Here is a 15279-nt window from a genome sequence, read left to right on the forward strand (position 1 = left end):
TGTTAAGTGAAATAGGCCAGTCCAGAAAGACAAATACTTGATCTCACTTATATGTGGAATGTAATAAAGCTGAACTCATAGAAGTGGAGAGTAGAGGCTGGGTGCAGTGGCTCACGCCTGTAGTCCCAGCACTTTGGGAGGCTGAGGCGGGCAGATCACCTGAGGTCAGGAGTTCGAGACCAGCCTGGCCAACATGGTGAAATCTCGTCTCTACTAAAAATACAAAAATTACCCAGGCCTGGTGGTGGGCACCTGTAATCCCAGCTACTTGGGAGGCTGAGGCAGGAGAATCACTTGAACCGAGAGGTGGAGGTTACAGTGAGCCGAGATCGTGCCACTGCACTCCAGCCTGGGCAACAGAGAGAGACTCCATCTCAAAAAAAAAAAAAAAAAAAAAAAAGAAGTAGAGGTAGAGAGTAGAATGGTGGTTACCAAGGGTTGGGGAGATGCTGATCAAAGGATATAACATTTCAATTAGGAGGAATAAGTTCAAGAGATCTATGGTATAAGACATGATGACTGTAGTTCATAACAATGTACTGTATTCTTGAAAACTGCTTAGGGCTAAGTGTTGCTAACTTAAGTATTCTGGCTAGTTAAAAAACAGCAAGCATATAAGGCAATCAAAAAAAGGTCCAATATTGGCAGTTTCATATGGCCCAATCTAGTAATATGCTATTTTATCTGATACCCTGGAATCATTTCAGGGGAGAGGCTTGGGCTCCTGAATAACCCCATGCCCTAACAGGCATTTCAGGGTTTTAATAAAAATAATAATAATTATAAAAAGCAATAACAGCTGTTATCCTTTTTCAGTTCCTTTGAGCCAGATCCGTTATATACATTATCTCCAACCCTCGTAACCGACAAGGGATTATCTCAGTGTAACAAACAAGAAAACTGAATCTCAGAGAGGTTTGGTGACTTGCTGATGGCCACCTGGTCCTTAAGTGGCAAAGCTAAGACATGAATGAATTCTGACAACATAAACCATACATATTCCTGCCTGACACAGGGCAGCACTGGGCCAACACAGATCAGGGCGGTGACCACGGAGCAGAGGCTGCCCCAGCTGGAGCAGAAAGAGGCTGGGTTTGCAACCTTTGGGGCTATGAAGGTGAGAAGTGGAATTCAGGAGGGCTTTATCCATAGTGCCTGCTCTCCGACAGTGGTTAAATCCTACTCGGCACGTCCTAGCCAGCACAAGACCCCTTGGGAGAGAAAGGGACACTGTCTCATGTTGATAGAGTTATGTGTGTACGGGGCCGGGAAAGCGGGAGAGCCACCTTTCTGCAGGCAGACCTTCCTTTCCAGGCGACAGCACTTGGCTTTGCCATGTCAGATTTCATATCCATTTATGTTAACAAAGTCCATTACGGGGACAGGAATGTGCTTGTACCTGCGTTACTCTCGACTGTCCTGGTGGTGAGCAGTGAAGCAGGCTAAATTAGCTCCCCTGGAGGGTGCGGGCGCTTCTAGAATTTGGGCCAATTTGTTGACTGCCAATAATTGCCTCTGTGGGAGGCATGATTGGGGGATGAAAATAGCCAGAGTATGTAAATGTAGAGGAGACAGAGATAGACAGATGGACTCTAGAGCAAAAGCCTGCAGCCTGCTCTATCAATCTGGTCTGGAAGGAGCCAGCACGTCCTGGGCTTGAATCATGGCTTTATCACTGACCAGCTGGAAGGCCCAGGGCAAGTGACGTGACCTCTCTGAGTCTTAGTTTCCTCCTCTGTAAATATGGGAACACCAGGAAGACCCATGTCATAGGGTTGTTGGGAAGAGTAGAGCCATTATAATGTGCCCAGCACATAGTGGGTGCTCAGGCAGGGGTAGCTATTACTCCAGAATAACCAGGGACTGGAGTGAGCTCCCTGTCCCACTCCATTCGGAGCTGGTCAGAACCTTCCTAGAGGAGTCTGATTTAAGAGCAACGGAAACAGGGAGGTTGGGGGATGGGACTTGGAGGTGGGAAAGGATCAGAAAATAAGAGCTACTAGGAAGTGAGGTTGAACTCATTCCACAAACTTTCAAGTGGGGGAGTTTCAGGGAGGCAGAGTCCCTCTCAATGTAAGGAAAACACTTTCGAAGGAAGGGCTGCCAGGAGGACGGACTGTTTAAGGGTGGCAGTGAGCTCCTTGTCAGAGAAAGTAATCAAGAAGAGGCTGAACAACTCTTCTTGAGCTTCTTAAGGACGCTCAGGTGGGCTCCTACATTGAGTAAGTAGTGGTCCCAAACCATGCGTCAAAAAGCACACGAATGCGTATTAAAAATGTAGATGCCTGGCTCTGGAGTGAAGCCCAGAAATCTGTTTCCTCACAGCTGCGCCAGGTGATGCTTTGAGGCTGGACGGCGACATGATACTGGGAGCCATGGGGCAGCTGTGGGAATCTATCATCTCCCAGCTGCCATGCTGGGAGTCGTGGCGTAGAGGCGGGAATTTATCAGTCATCTCCCAGCTCCCGTACTGGTCTAAGAGGTGGGCATTCCAGGGGGAAGACAAGACTTTGGGAGTGGTGCTGCCACAAAGTTCTCCTTGGAGGGCTCTAGAGGATGGGCAGGGCTTCCATCTCTCCAGGGAGCCCTCAGGAGGGACCGTAGCTGCTGGAGCCTGAGTGCCATCTGAGGGAGGTGTGAGCACTTCCCTTCTTTGGATTTAAGGTCAGACCTACAGCGACACTTCTAGGTAGTGGGGACTGCCCAAGGCCAGGTGTGGGCAGCTGTTGGGGCTGATTGGTGCTCTCAGTGTCCCATGTGGCCTTGAACAGCAGGAATGAACAGTCGGGGCATCTGCCATGGCAGGGTATTGCCATGCCAGCCTGCTGATGGCATGAGCTAAACAGGCACAGGGAAGAAGGCAGGCAGATCTCGCATGGAAAAGCTAAACTTCTCTGGAAAGGGGACTTCTGCAGCGGGTGGCCAATTCCTGCCAATGCAAGGTGGTGCCTAGATTTCAGCTGCACTTTCTCCAAATTTCACATATGGGTGGTTGCCACTGAGCTGACGCAGACCAGTGAGAACCTTTTCCCCGGCAGAATCTTGTCTCTCCCTTTCCCTGTGTAGAATCTTATTGACTCTGCGTGCTCACCTTCCCTGCCACCTGGCGTTGGGGTATAGGTAGCTACTATTTGCTATCTTAGCGGTAGCTTGGACTCCCGGGCTCCCCACTGCCCTCCTGCTGATCCATGAGGGAGGACCCACTCGCCTCTGAAAACCCTGTGGCAGCCGCACGCTCATCCCTCTGCTCCGCAGGAAGAAGGGTGGGGAGGAGACTTGCCTTTTCAGCGAAGACCTGGTTGCCAGAGAGTTCAGTGAGGTGTAAGAATTCCAAGTGCAGGGATCCAAACTCTGCCAAGATGCTGCTGCTGCCGGCTGTGGCCCAGCCCCAGCTCCCGCTGAAAAGACAGAAGCAGCCCCCGTCATCCTCCTCTGGCCAGGCTGGCTCTGCTGAGAGTAACAGCAGCTGCTCGGTGGGGGCACCTACTATGTGCCAGGCATGGAATCAGGAGCTTTTGCCGTACAATTTCAGTGAATCCTCCCTGGCCCCATGTCCTGATGAGGACACTGAGATAAAGTGACTCACTGAAGGTCATTTGAACCCAGGCCTGTCTGACTTGGAATATTCTTTGTCTCCATCATCAAGCAACCCCTGTAAGACTTGGGAGCTCGAAACCTGGTACAAGAATTATGCTGAATTTACAGATGATGTGGATAATGCTATCAGGGACCACAAAGACCCCACAGAACACCCAGTTGCTGTCCTCTGGCTGAAGGCACCGGATGGCTCACAACCATTGGTGGTTCTGCGTGTGGAGGATAAACAGTGCTGTGATTCGGGTGCAAATGGGACCGATGAAAAGCAGAGACCCCGCCTAGCTCTTTCCCTCTCCCAGGACACTGTCAGTGCTGCTCAAGGACACGAAATGGCCCCGGCCTGGAATTTCACGGAACCTACATGGGACAGGCAGGGAGCTCTGGTGTGACCACACATCTGGAGCTGTGTGCTTTCAAAGACAAAGAATGCAGAGGCAGGATCCTGGTTAATCCTCACAGCTGCCCCTTTTGCAAATGGGGTAAACAAGGCACAGGACAGTGATGTCCCCCGCCTGAGATCACACAGCAATTTGAAGAGCTGGGACCCAGAGCTGGCTCTGATGCCAGAGCCTGTGCTAACTGCTGTGCAGCTTGCTTCTCTTTTGATCATAGGATAGGGAACAAGGACACTGCCTTTCCGGGAGCATTCACTTAAAGTCTCCCTGAGATCTGGAGCCAGAAGGTGCAGGTTCAAGTGTCGCTCAGCTGGAGACCTTGGGCAAACCATATAATCCTTGCATGCCTCAGTGCCTGTGTCCGTAAGACATGGCGAAGGTGATGCCTCCATCTCCTAGGTTCATGCCTCCTCCTTCCTGGGCTTTTGTGGGGGTAAAGAGGAAAAGAGGGTGCAGAATGGGGGTGGTTCTGGGCAAGCTGCCCCCCCTCCCTGTGCCTCAGTTTCCTCATATGTATCATGATTATCTTTCCTGTGGGATATTTAGGACAACCAGGGGCACAGGGTCTCTGCAGGAAGGCTGTGGTGGACAGAGGTGGGGCAGAGCAGGGTGGAGTGACCTCCTCCCATTTGTAGAGGCTCTGAGGTGCAGTTAGTGTGGAGCAGGTTGAGCGACTGGCTCTGCCAGGGGCACTCTGCTTCCTTGCTGCTGGTTGCACTGCCCTCCCAGGAAATGGCCCCTGTCTGCCCCTCCATCTCCATGGACAGGACTTAGGAAGGCAGGCGTGGGGGTGTGGAGGTCACTGTTTGCCACGTGAGGGGTGCTGCTTTTCCTGGGGTAGGGCTGGGGCTCCCCTGATACTGCTGTTCTCTCTAAACTCCATTCTTGGGGCTGGATGTGGTTTCTGGGAAAGTAGGGACACTTACCAGCCTCCCAGCTTGTGGGAACAGATGGAGGGCTCACGTTTTGAGATCTTTGGGGTCAGGTGACCTCAACACATATAGAGACAGCCACCTTCATCCTGGCTTGGGGCAGGGGACAGTTGGGGAGGGATGAGTTGCACAGGAGGGGAAACTTGGCTCCTGATCTGAATAAACAAAACAACTTCCATTTATTGAGCTGCTATAGTGTGCCAGGCACGGGGACAGTTTGCATCATTACTTCATTGAAAGCCCATAACGTAAAGCATCATTCATACCCCTATACAAAGGAGGAAACTGAGGCTCACACAGGGAAGTGAAGTGTTCGAGGTCAGAGGCAGAAGATGATGGAGACAGGATTCAAACAGGTCTGCTGGGCCTCCCACCCTAAGACGGCCTTGCACTCACCCAGAGGGAAAGAGGGAGCTGCCATCCTGCCCCATCTCTGTCCCTCTTCTCTCTCCAGCTTGTGATCTCAGTGCGTCTCAGAGAGCTTCCTGAATAATTGATTCTTCCTGCATTCTCAGGGAAGTTTAAGGTAGGAAAAAGCCACCAGCCCTCCAACTGTCTTTTGTTCTCCTTTTCCCCCACATGGGCCTCTCCTTCCTCTCTCCCACCCCCACACGCTCACCCTCCCGAGTGGGCTTCCTGTGGTGGAGACGCCCTGGCAGACAAGTGAGCCGGCCTGGGCAGAGGCAGGCAGGTGGCTGGGCGCCTTTCCTCTCCTGCCCAGATTCCAACGCTGGCTTCTCCAGGTCCCAACAAGGTGACCTCGGGCAGGTTAGTTAACTTCCCTAGAACTCAGTTTCCTCATCCCTTAAGTGACGGCACCCACACTTCATAGAGTTATTGTGAGGTATAAATTATGCATGTAAGTATTGTCATTTTTATCATTATGTAATTATGCACATGTAAATGTTGTTGTTACTAAGTTTCTAATCTGTGCCAAGTGGTTCTGGTGGTTCTTATTCTACCTTCACAACCAACTTCGGAGGTAGATACCATCGTCTTTATTTCATAGAATGAAGGCGAGGCCACACAGTAAGAGGTAGAACTAAATCCAATTCCAAATCCTAGGTGTTCTGTGCCCCAAATGCATCTGCTCTGGGCAGCATCCCAGAGACCAGGAGGTCCTCTGCTCAGCCCTGTGAGCCAATGGGCCAGCAGGAAGCTTGCCCTCCTCTCCCAGCCTTTCAAGTGCAAGTGGGCCTATAGCCTGTGTTCTCTCTCCTGGCAGGAGGGGCTGCTCCACAATGCGCCTTCCCACCCTGGCTGTAGCTTCTAGGCAGGTACACTCATGAGTATAGTGTGATCATCAACTTTGGAGGCAGACAGACCTGGATTCTAATTAAGTTTGCTTTGCTGCTGTGTGACCTCAGGTAAGTTACCTCACCTCTCTGAGCCTCAGTTTCTTTACTGGTAAAATGGAGTCTCTGTGGTTGCTGTGAGGTTGAAAAGATAATCCATGTCACGTGCTCACATGATGCCTGACGCACAGTGACTTCTCACCAGACGTTTGCAATTGTGAAGACACGTCTATTTGTGTGTGGCGGGAGCATGCACGTGTAAACGGATATTCGTTTGTGAATGCGTGTGCCTGTGTATGGATGCCAGTGTGTCTGTGACAAAGGCCAGCTTGTGTATCTGGGCCTTTGTGATCTATAAGTGTGGCAGGAGAGTGTCTGCGTGTGTGTGAGAGAGCATGAGTGAAAAAGACTGGCTTGGCTGCAGAGGTCCTTGCACAGGCCACCATCACTCTCCCAGGCAGTCCAGTGTCCCTGAAGGTCCCAGGTCAGGCTGGCCCTGCCTCAGTCTCCCAGGCCGGTCTGTGCAGACACCAGGGAGGAGGTGCAGCTCACTCCTGCCGGGGAACGGCCTCCTCTCAGGGTCCTTCCCACCCTGACTAGTAGGGCAGGGCTGGTTACCTACTCCCCTGCAGGGCCCACGTTCTTGCCCCTCCTGTCGGGGCTGCCCACAGCGAGCCCTGCTGGGGGCAGGTACAACAACAGTAGCCCAGCTCCTGCCAGGAGGCCCCCTCCGAAGAGCAAACTCAGTGCCACATGGGCCCATACAGCTCTGCTGCTCTCTGAGCCAGGCATTTTTAGCAACAGACTCTCTTACCAAGAACAAAAAGGGGGATGTTGCCAGGAAATACACATGAACGTACATGCGCACACGGCACGGACAGCACACAAGCAGTCTAAAAGCAAATGCGCTTCCTTAATCAGAAATGTCAGGATCCGTGTCAGATCAGGTCCCTGCTCTGAGAGACCTAGGGAAGGGCTGGGGACAGAAGAGGAAGGGATGCCCCCAACGAGGTCCTACCCCAGACTCGGGGAGGGGAGCCAGAGGACAGTGTGTGTGTGTGTCTGGGCTTCATGACAGCTGGCTGTGTCTCTGCAGGATCAGTGTTTATGGAAGAGGGATCTGAGCAGAGATCCAAGAGTCCAGCTCTGAGGAGTCAACCCTGGCATCGAGACTGGGATTTCTCCGGCCCCTGAGAGCACCCCCCTCCCTGGCCTATGGTGAGATTCCAATGAACTCACACCCTGGGAATTCTTCCCAACCACAGGGGAGGACAGTTGATGAAGATGCTGAACATGCCAAGCCCTCTTTTTGCAAGACCAGAGAAAGGTGATGAAGCCCTTGAGGCCAACACGAAGGGTGCAACCTCCCCAGGACAGTGATGGGAGCTACAGGTCCTCCGATCAGAGCCCAGGGCCCCTGCCTCCCCTCCCAAACAGCTGGCTGAAGCTTCTGTTGGTTTGAGAGCGCTAAGATGAGAAATCACTTCAGGAGATGGGATGGGAAGTCTGGTGCAGTGCAACATCACAGCCTTCCTAGGGTCGGGGTTGTTGGAGGGCCTTGAGGATGGCCCCAGAGAGCTGTGGGGTGCCTGGGGATGTGGCTTCTACTAAGTAGCTCCATGCAGCACAGGGACAGTGGCTAGGGCTCCTTGAGAGCTAGACTCCTGTCCAGGAGGGCTGGGATCCTGAGATCTCCTAGCAGCTTCAGGGACCTCCTCGTTGTGGGAGGAGGATGGTGTGATGTGCCTGCTGGCTCCGGAATCCCAGGGGGGAAGAGAGTGTTTGGGGCTGTTGTGGAGGACTCTCAAGTCAAGACAGCACTGTGGGATGTCCAGAGGAACTGCCCTCGCCCACCCCAGGAGGCTCAGGCTTATGTGGACTAAACCCTGAGACCCAGGTTTAGTGACAAACACCTGTCCGGGAAAATTGCTGGCACTTTCACTGTGCCACCGACTCACTGTGGCTCCCAAGGTAGGTATGGTCGTCTCCCTGTGCCTCAGTTTCTACATCATAAAAGAACGGGTTTGACAGAGGTGGTCCCAAGGGTCCCCCCTCCTGCTTGCCTGCCCACTGCCCCTGGAGCCTCCTCACCAGCACCACCCAGAGAAAACATACAAATGGCGGGCATGGTCGCAGCAAAGCCCCAGTGAGGAACGCAATGGTGCCCTACCTTTTGAAGCTCACCACACCCTTTGGGATTCCCGTGGGGGTGTTGAATGCCGGCAGGAGCTTCTCTCCCAGCCTGATGGCCTTTATTCGGAACACCTGTAAAGGAGGGGTCAAAGGGCTTTTGACTCCAGGCTGGGTGAGGGAAGGTCAACCCCAGAACTGCTGTAGGCAGGATGAACCCCCCAGGGCTGCAGGCCTAGAGTGGGGGGCAGTGCTGCAGTCCACCAGCCCAGCCCTTCCAACTGCTGGCCACGTGGACTTTGGGAAGGTACTTCTGAGCCTCAGCTTTTGTCCATAAAATAGGATAATACTGGCCTTCTTAGAGAGTTGTTGGGAGAAATGAAAATTAGATAATTGTGGCAAAGCATCTACCACAGTGTCAGGACTCTGGTGGCAAAGGCTGGATGCTGCTTATTGGGATGGGGCGGCCACTGGGAAGATGAGGGAGAAAGCAGTGAGGTGCGGGGGGTGGGGGGCACCTCCAAGTCCAGATGAAGACCTGGCAGAGACGGGCCGGTCTCCAAAGGTCAATGCCTGCCCACACCACAGGACTACGATACCATAGAGGCAGAGGGCATGGGAACAGGTGGTGCCGTTTGGACAGACTGTCAAGAGCACTGGACTGGGAGCCAAGACCACTCTCAGGTTCCAGAGACCATTTCCTCCTGGGTGAGTTTCCCTCTTCCTGTGTAAGAGCAGTGGACAGGCCTGTCCCACTTTGACATCCTGATCCTGCCTACTGTTCCCATTTCACAAACGGGGAATGAAGGGAGAGGGTGAGTGGCTTATCCCCAACCACCCACAGGACAGCAAGGGAGCCACAGGGAGGTCCCAGGCCTCACAGCCCCTGCCTGAGGCTCAGACTCCTTCAAACTGTTCTGAGATGTCTGATTAATTCAAAAGGACCTGTGACCTTCTGACCTAGCCGTTTCCTGCCTGGGAATTTATTCTGAGGAAATAAATAATCGAGAATGTTGTAAAGACTTATTTATTCCAGCATTGTTTAGAATAGTGGGAAAAACTGGAAGTGTTCTAAATATCGAACAATAGGAAAGTGGTTATATAATGGCTCCACGCAACAAAATCCCATGCAGCTATTGAAACGATGCTGTGGGCTGGGTGCGGTGGCTCACGCCTGTAATCCCAGCACTTTGGGAGTCTGAGGCGGGCGGATCACCCGAGGTCAGGAGTCGAGACCAGCTTGGCCAACATGGTGAAACCCCGTCTCTACTAAAAATACAAAAAATAGCCAGGTGTGGTGATGCACACCTGTAATCCCAGCTACTCGGGAGGTTGAGGTGGGAGAATCACTTGAACCTGGGAAGCAGAGGTTGCAGTGAGCCGAGATTGCACCACTGCACTCCAGCCTGGGCAACAGGGTGAGACTCCATCTCAAAAATAAAAATAAAAAATAAAAAATAAAAAATAAAATAAAATAAAATGATGCTGTAGAAGAATATTAACAGCAAAGAAAGGTTTTATAATCTATTAAGAGAATTACATTTCAAAACAGAGTAATTCAGCATTGGTAAAGATTCTATGGACATGGAAGAAAGGAAGGAAATACAACAAAATATTAATAATGGACTTCTAGGGGGTTAAGCTTATGGATTACTTTTATTTTCTTTTGGCTCATCTCTATTTCCTGTGTGATTTTTATAATAAAAGAACACCCACAACAAATGTTATTTACTCTTAAAAGATGAGACCCTAGGAAACCACTCAGAGTGGGGAATACATGGGTCTTTTCACTTCTGGAGCTTGAGGGGGCCCAGTTTGCTGACCTCCTGTGGTCCTTGCAAAACAAAGCCTTCTTGAGTCCTGCCCTCACTCCCCAACAATTAGAAACTGCGGAGGCAGCTGTGTAGGGAATGCAGTGGGAGGGGAATTTCAGGACACTTTAAATGGGGATGTGGACTTGAGGTCTCTGAGGTGGTGGGGGTGGTTTTCTTCTCGTGAGAGGGAGGGGCTGCGCTGCCAGCTGGCAGTGATAGGTCAGAGAAGATGAGAATGTCTAGTACCAGACAGAGGGGCCCAGAAGCGGGCACAGGGACCAGCCCCATCAGATCCCCTTGGAGCTGGTCCAGGATTCAGATTCCAAAGCCCAGAACAACAGACGGATCTGCTCTCGGGGATTCCAGTGCACAGCCAGGCTTAGTAACAACAAAGGGCTCTCAAGGCCCTTGGTCGCATTGAGGCTCCTTACATCTTCATTTGCCCCCAGGGAGGCTGCCCAAGGTGAACAAACGAACCCACCAGAACCAGAGCCCAGATGCTGAGGCTCCAGGCAGCCGTCTGGCTGCCCTCAGCCCTGGGGACGCTGAGCTAACACTTCTTAGATGCTCCTCTCTGCCAGCAAACCACGTCCCCTCCTCTGAAGGCCCTGCTGCTGGCTGGCACCGCACGTCTCGGCTGTCCCTGGAAGGATGCTGGGTGAATGTGTGCGGACAGGAGTGCCCGGCCTCAGTCCTTGCAACAGCCTGTGGGGAAGGCGATGACCCACTTTGAGGATGAGAAAACTGAGTCTCAGAGGAGCAACTTGCTCTAGGTTGTGGAGCTGTTAAGGGACTCTTTTCCAGGATACCAAGCTGTCTCTCCAACACAGAGATACAGCCTAGTGGCCACAATTCCAGAACAGGGGTGAAAGAAACCAGCAGGAATTGCATTCTGTAGGGTGGGAAGGGCGCAGGGCTGGGAGTCAGGGCCCAGGTGCGGATCCTTCCACTTCACAGCTGTGTGGCTGTGGTGCGCCCCTTAGAATAGTGGGAAAAACTGGAAGTGTTCTAAATATCAAACAATAGGAAAGTGGTTAGATAATGGCTCCGTGCAACGAAATACCATGCAGCTATTGAAACGATGCTGTGGGCCAGGCACAGTGGCTCATGCCTGTAATCCCAGCACTTTGGGAGGCCGAGGCAGGTGGATCACCTGAGGTCAGGAGTTCGAGACCATCCTGGCCAACATGGTGAAACCCCGTCTCTACCAAAAACACAAAAAATAGCCAGGTGGAGGAGCGGGGACGGTGGGAGGAAACCTCGCTGCACCTTGGTGTCCTCATCCGCACAACACAATGGTGGCACGAGCCCGGCTGCTGCAGGGGTCTTTGTGGAAATCAAATGAGAGGATGTAGAGAAACGAATGTACTTTCTAAACTGTGAAGTGCCGTGCCAACCTCACGTTTGCAGCTGTGGTTATGCGAGTTACTCCCATGGGCACTGGCTCTCGGTAGGACTGGCCTACCCAGCAGGGGGTCTCCCTCTGAAGCTTCATCTGAAGCAAAGAAAGGCCTCAGCCCAAGAAAAGTGTGGGGTCTCCTTCACCCTTCATTCCACAAACCTTTGTGGGAAATTTTAAGAATGGAAAGACCTACTCAACAGGCACCCACTGCGTGGGAGCTCAAGGACTAAGGGAAGAGAGAGGACTCAGTCTGGTGTGGCTGAGCCCTGGTGACAAGCAGTGACGCCACGCCAAGCTGTGACCCAGGCCCATAGCACAAAGGCCACAGGGTCAGGAGTCAGGCCCAACACAGCCCTCAGACACTGTGCGACCTGGAGCCAGTTACTGCTTCTAAGTCTCAGTTTCCTCATATGCAAATCGGTGATAACATGCACCTGATGGGGCCATCCGAGGCTCCAGTGAGAAAGTATACGAGGTACGCAGCATGGCATCTGGCTCAGGGAGGTGCTTGGGGGACAGATCAGGAAGGTGTGACCAGAGGGCAGGAGCTGCACTGACTGACACAGGAGCCTGCCTGCCTGCCCAGGGGTTCTGGCCACGTTGGCCTCTCCTTGAGTCTTTTGAGCTGTTTCTCAAGTCACAGGTGCTCCTGTCCACACTCCACTATCTGGTCTATGTTCTGGAAAGCTGGGTTGCTGGTGCCTTCTAGGAAGTTGAGGCCTCAAAGCAAGTTCTCAGAACCACAGATGCCCGTGAAGAGGGAAGGGAGGAAGGGAAGAAGAATGCAGGGAAGACGCATGGAAGGAGAACGATGGAAAGATGGATGGAAGGTGAAAAGGACAGAAGAAAAGATGGATGGAAGGAGAAGGACGGAAGGAAGGATGGAAGGAAAGATGAATGGAAGGAAGACAAGACAGAAGGAAAGATGAACGAAGGGAAGGAAGGATGGAAGGAAAGATGGATGGAAGGAAGGAAAGATGAATGGAAACAGGGGAGGGAAGGGAGGAAAGACGGACAGAAGGAAGGAAGAACGGAAGGAAAGATGGACGGGAGGACAGAAGGAAAGATGGACAGAAGGGAGGAAAGATGGATGAAAGAGAGGGAAGGAAGAAGCAATGTGTCTCAACAGCCACCAACTCTTTCCTGAATTGCTCACCCCCAAACCGCCCCGAGAGCCCTGAGCTGTGTCCTCCCCTCTTCGTTCCTGCAGGCCATCTCCACTGACCACGGCCAAGCTGGGAGGCTGGGCACATGCCCTGAAGAACACAGATGCTTTTTCTGCTCCTTCTGTCATTTTCCTGTCCTGGAGTTTTCAAATGAAATTCAGGCTCCGGGTGGCTCAAAGCTGAGGGCTTCCATCTACAATTATTTGGGGACAAATTGGTACAAGGGCTAATCTCTGCTGAGGAGATTATGCTCGATGGAGAGAGGCCTGGAGCAATTGGAGAGATAAGGCGCCCGCCTGTTGCTTCAAAACCCTTGACTTCAGCCCCTGGCACCTTCACAGATGAAGGGAAGCGGAAATGACTTTCCAGACAGCAGCGGTGGAGGTGAAGAGGGATTATCCTGTGGCTTGCCCGCCTCACCTCCATAGCTCCTTGGGTGGCGGGGGCGGGCATCATTATTTGTCTCTGGGTGGTCAGAGCAGGGGGGTGTCCAGCCTCACAGCAGCCAATCTGAGTAATGGGGAACAGAACTGACCAATGACTGACGTTTTGGGGACTCAGCCAACCTCGCCACCAGATATCTGGGCTGTGCTTTTACCGGAGCTCGGGAGCGGGGATGAAGAAGCCTCCCATTTCTAAGAGCTCTGTGGTTTTCAAAATTCCTTCACAGGGAGGAGAAGATGGGCTTTGGAGCCATCAGCCTTGGGGCCCCACCCTTTCCTTCCTATCCCATGTCCTAAGAGTTCTTTGAGTGAAGGTGTATCAGAACCATCCATGCTGGGGAAGGAGGTGAGGCCCAGGGTGGGACAAGGAGCTTGCTAAGGCCATGAGTAGGTGAGGGTGGTGTGGAGTGAGGGCCAGGTTTCCTGACCGCACCAGCTCTGCCTTCCTGTAGCGTGCACTTCCCAGCCCTCCTCGTGGAAGCCAACACAGCTCACCTGGGGGCAAGGCCTGGCACTGGCAGATACAGCAGTGGCTGCCCCACCTCACCTGCTGCCCCCGTGAGACCTGGAGCAGGTGTCTGGCTGGTGGTTGGCCCAGGAGGGGAGGGCAAGGGGTGGCTGTGGAGGACAAGGCCTGGGGGTCTTGGTTTTGGCTTTATCAGTCCTGAGAACCAACACTTGTGAAAAGCAGCCCAGGTGTCTGCTGGATGCTGAGTGGGATCTGAGCGGATGATGTGTGGACCCAGCTGCTGCTCTCAGAGAACATACAAGCACCTGTGGGAGCCAGTTGGGCTCACCTGGGCAGCAGAATGGAGGGAGCAGAGAGTAAAGGAGGAAGAGCCATTCCCCTCTTGCTGCCGCTGCTTTGTGTGATAGATTCAGCCCTGGGGGGCCGTCTGGGGTGGGAGCAACATGCCCATGATGAGCAATGACTGATTAAACAGGGAGCGGAGGGATGGTCGGACGGAAAACAGGCCCTCAGGGGTGGACTTGGGTGGCCCCAGGCCCATCCCTGCCCCCTTAAGTCCCTTTTCCCGTGGGTGGCATGAGGGGGAAGGACTGGATGTTCTCCAAAGCCCTTTCCAGTCTGGACAGTCCAGGAGTAGTGAAAGGCCAACCCACCTCTTCTCCTGTCAGGTAGAAGGCTGAGAGGAGTCCCCCGATGTAGCGGATGTTCACCTCAAACAAGGATGCTTCTCCACTCTGCAGGACAGAAAGAAGGAGGGGGACAGTGGGGACACTTGTAAGATGCAGGCCCTTAAGACAGGTCACCCTGGCCACTGATATTCCTCCCATACCTGTACCCAGCTCTGGTAAGCCAAGCAAGGTGATGGTGGTTTTCATAACAAAAGTCAAGAGGAATCTGCACCTGCCTGGCAGAGCTCCTGCAATTTCCAGCATTCCAAATAAATGCTGGGCTTGGCTTCCTTCCCCAGCCCTTGCCGAGGTGATGGCAGCAAAGCGATGCCTGGCTGTGCTCCAAGGAGCGCCAGAACCTGCCGGGAGAGCTGCTGGCTGGAGCTTAGACTGAGGCGAGGCAAATCCCACTCTGGCCAGGCTACTTCGCCTTCCTGGAGGAGACCCCAAGGCTTAGCAGGAAGACAGTGAGGTCCTTCCCTGGTTCTCTGAGGAAGCTGTGGGGCAGACAGGGAAAGGCTGGGGCTAAGAAGGAGGGGGCCAGGCAGCTGCGTATTCAGTGAGCAGCAGTTTCTTGGGCCCTGAGCTCGGAGCGCACAGGGCATGCCCACACTTGCCTTAATCATTTCTATTTTCTTTCCTAAGTTGGGATTGCAAATCAGGGGTGCTGGAGCATCATGCCAGGACCAGATCTGGGGTAAATCCCACCTGAGCCACTGACCTGGCTTTGGCACTTCAGGAAAGATGTGCAGCCTTTCCCTGCCCCATTTCCTCAGCTGCAGAAGGGGACTGCAAACCCCTCCCATGCAGGGTGAACACGGGACACAGGGGCACTGCAGAGAGAGGCCTGCCCACAGCCGGACATGCCTGTTGTCACCCTCCTTGCCCCAGAGGGTTCCCTCAGCATGCTTTGCACACCACCGTCTTTATTACTGAGAACAGCAGTGCTCATCTGTTAACCTGGGGGA

The 15279-nt window shown here is 53.1% G+C and overlaps 1 protein-coding gene across 3 annotated transcripts in view; it reads right to left on the reverse strand.

The window, feature by feature from the left end:
- MAN1C1 (mannosidase alpha class 1C member 1) overlaps nt 1-15279 on the reverse strand; it is a 169296-nt gene that overhangs the window by 23523 nt on the left and 130494 nt on the right. For all 3 annotated transcript variants that reach the window (XM_063714283.1, XM_024235405.3, XM_063714284.1), the window contains 3 exons: nt 14297-14377; nt 8390-8484; nt 3281-3398 (listed from right to left, as the gene is read on the reverse strand). In XM_063714283.1, coding sequence (XP_063570353.1) covers nt 3281-3398; nt 8390-8484; nt 14297-14377 — 294 coding nt within the window. The remainder of the gene's footprint in view (nt 1-3280; nt 3399-8389; nt 8485-14296; nt 14378-15279) is intronic.

The sequence above is a fragment of the Pongo abelii genome, chromosome 1 (assembly GCF_028885655.2).
Source record: "Pongo abelii isolate AG06213 chromosome 1, NHGRI_mPonAbe1-v2.0_pri, whole genome shotgun sequence".
NCBI classification, from domain to species: Eukaryota; Metazoa; Chordata; class Mammalia; order Primates; family Hominidae; genus Pongo; species Pongo abelii.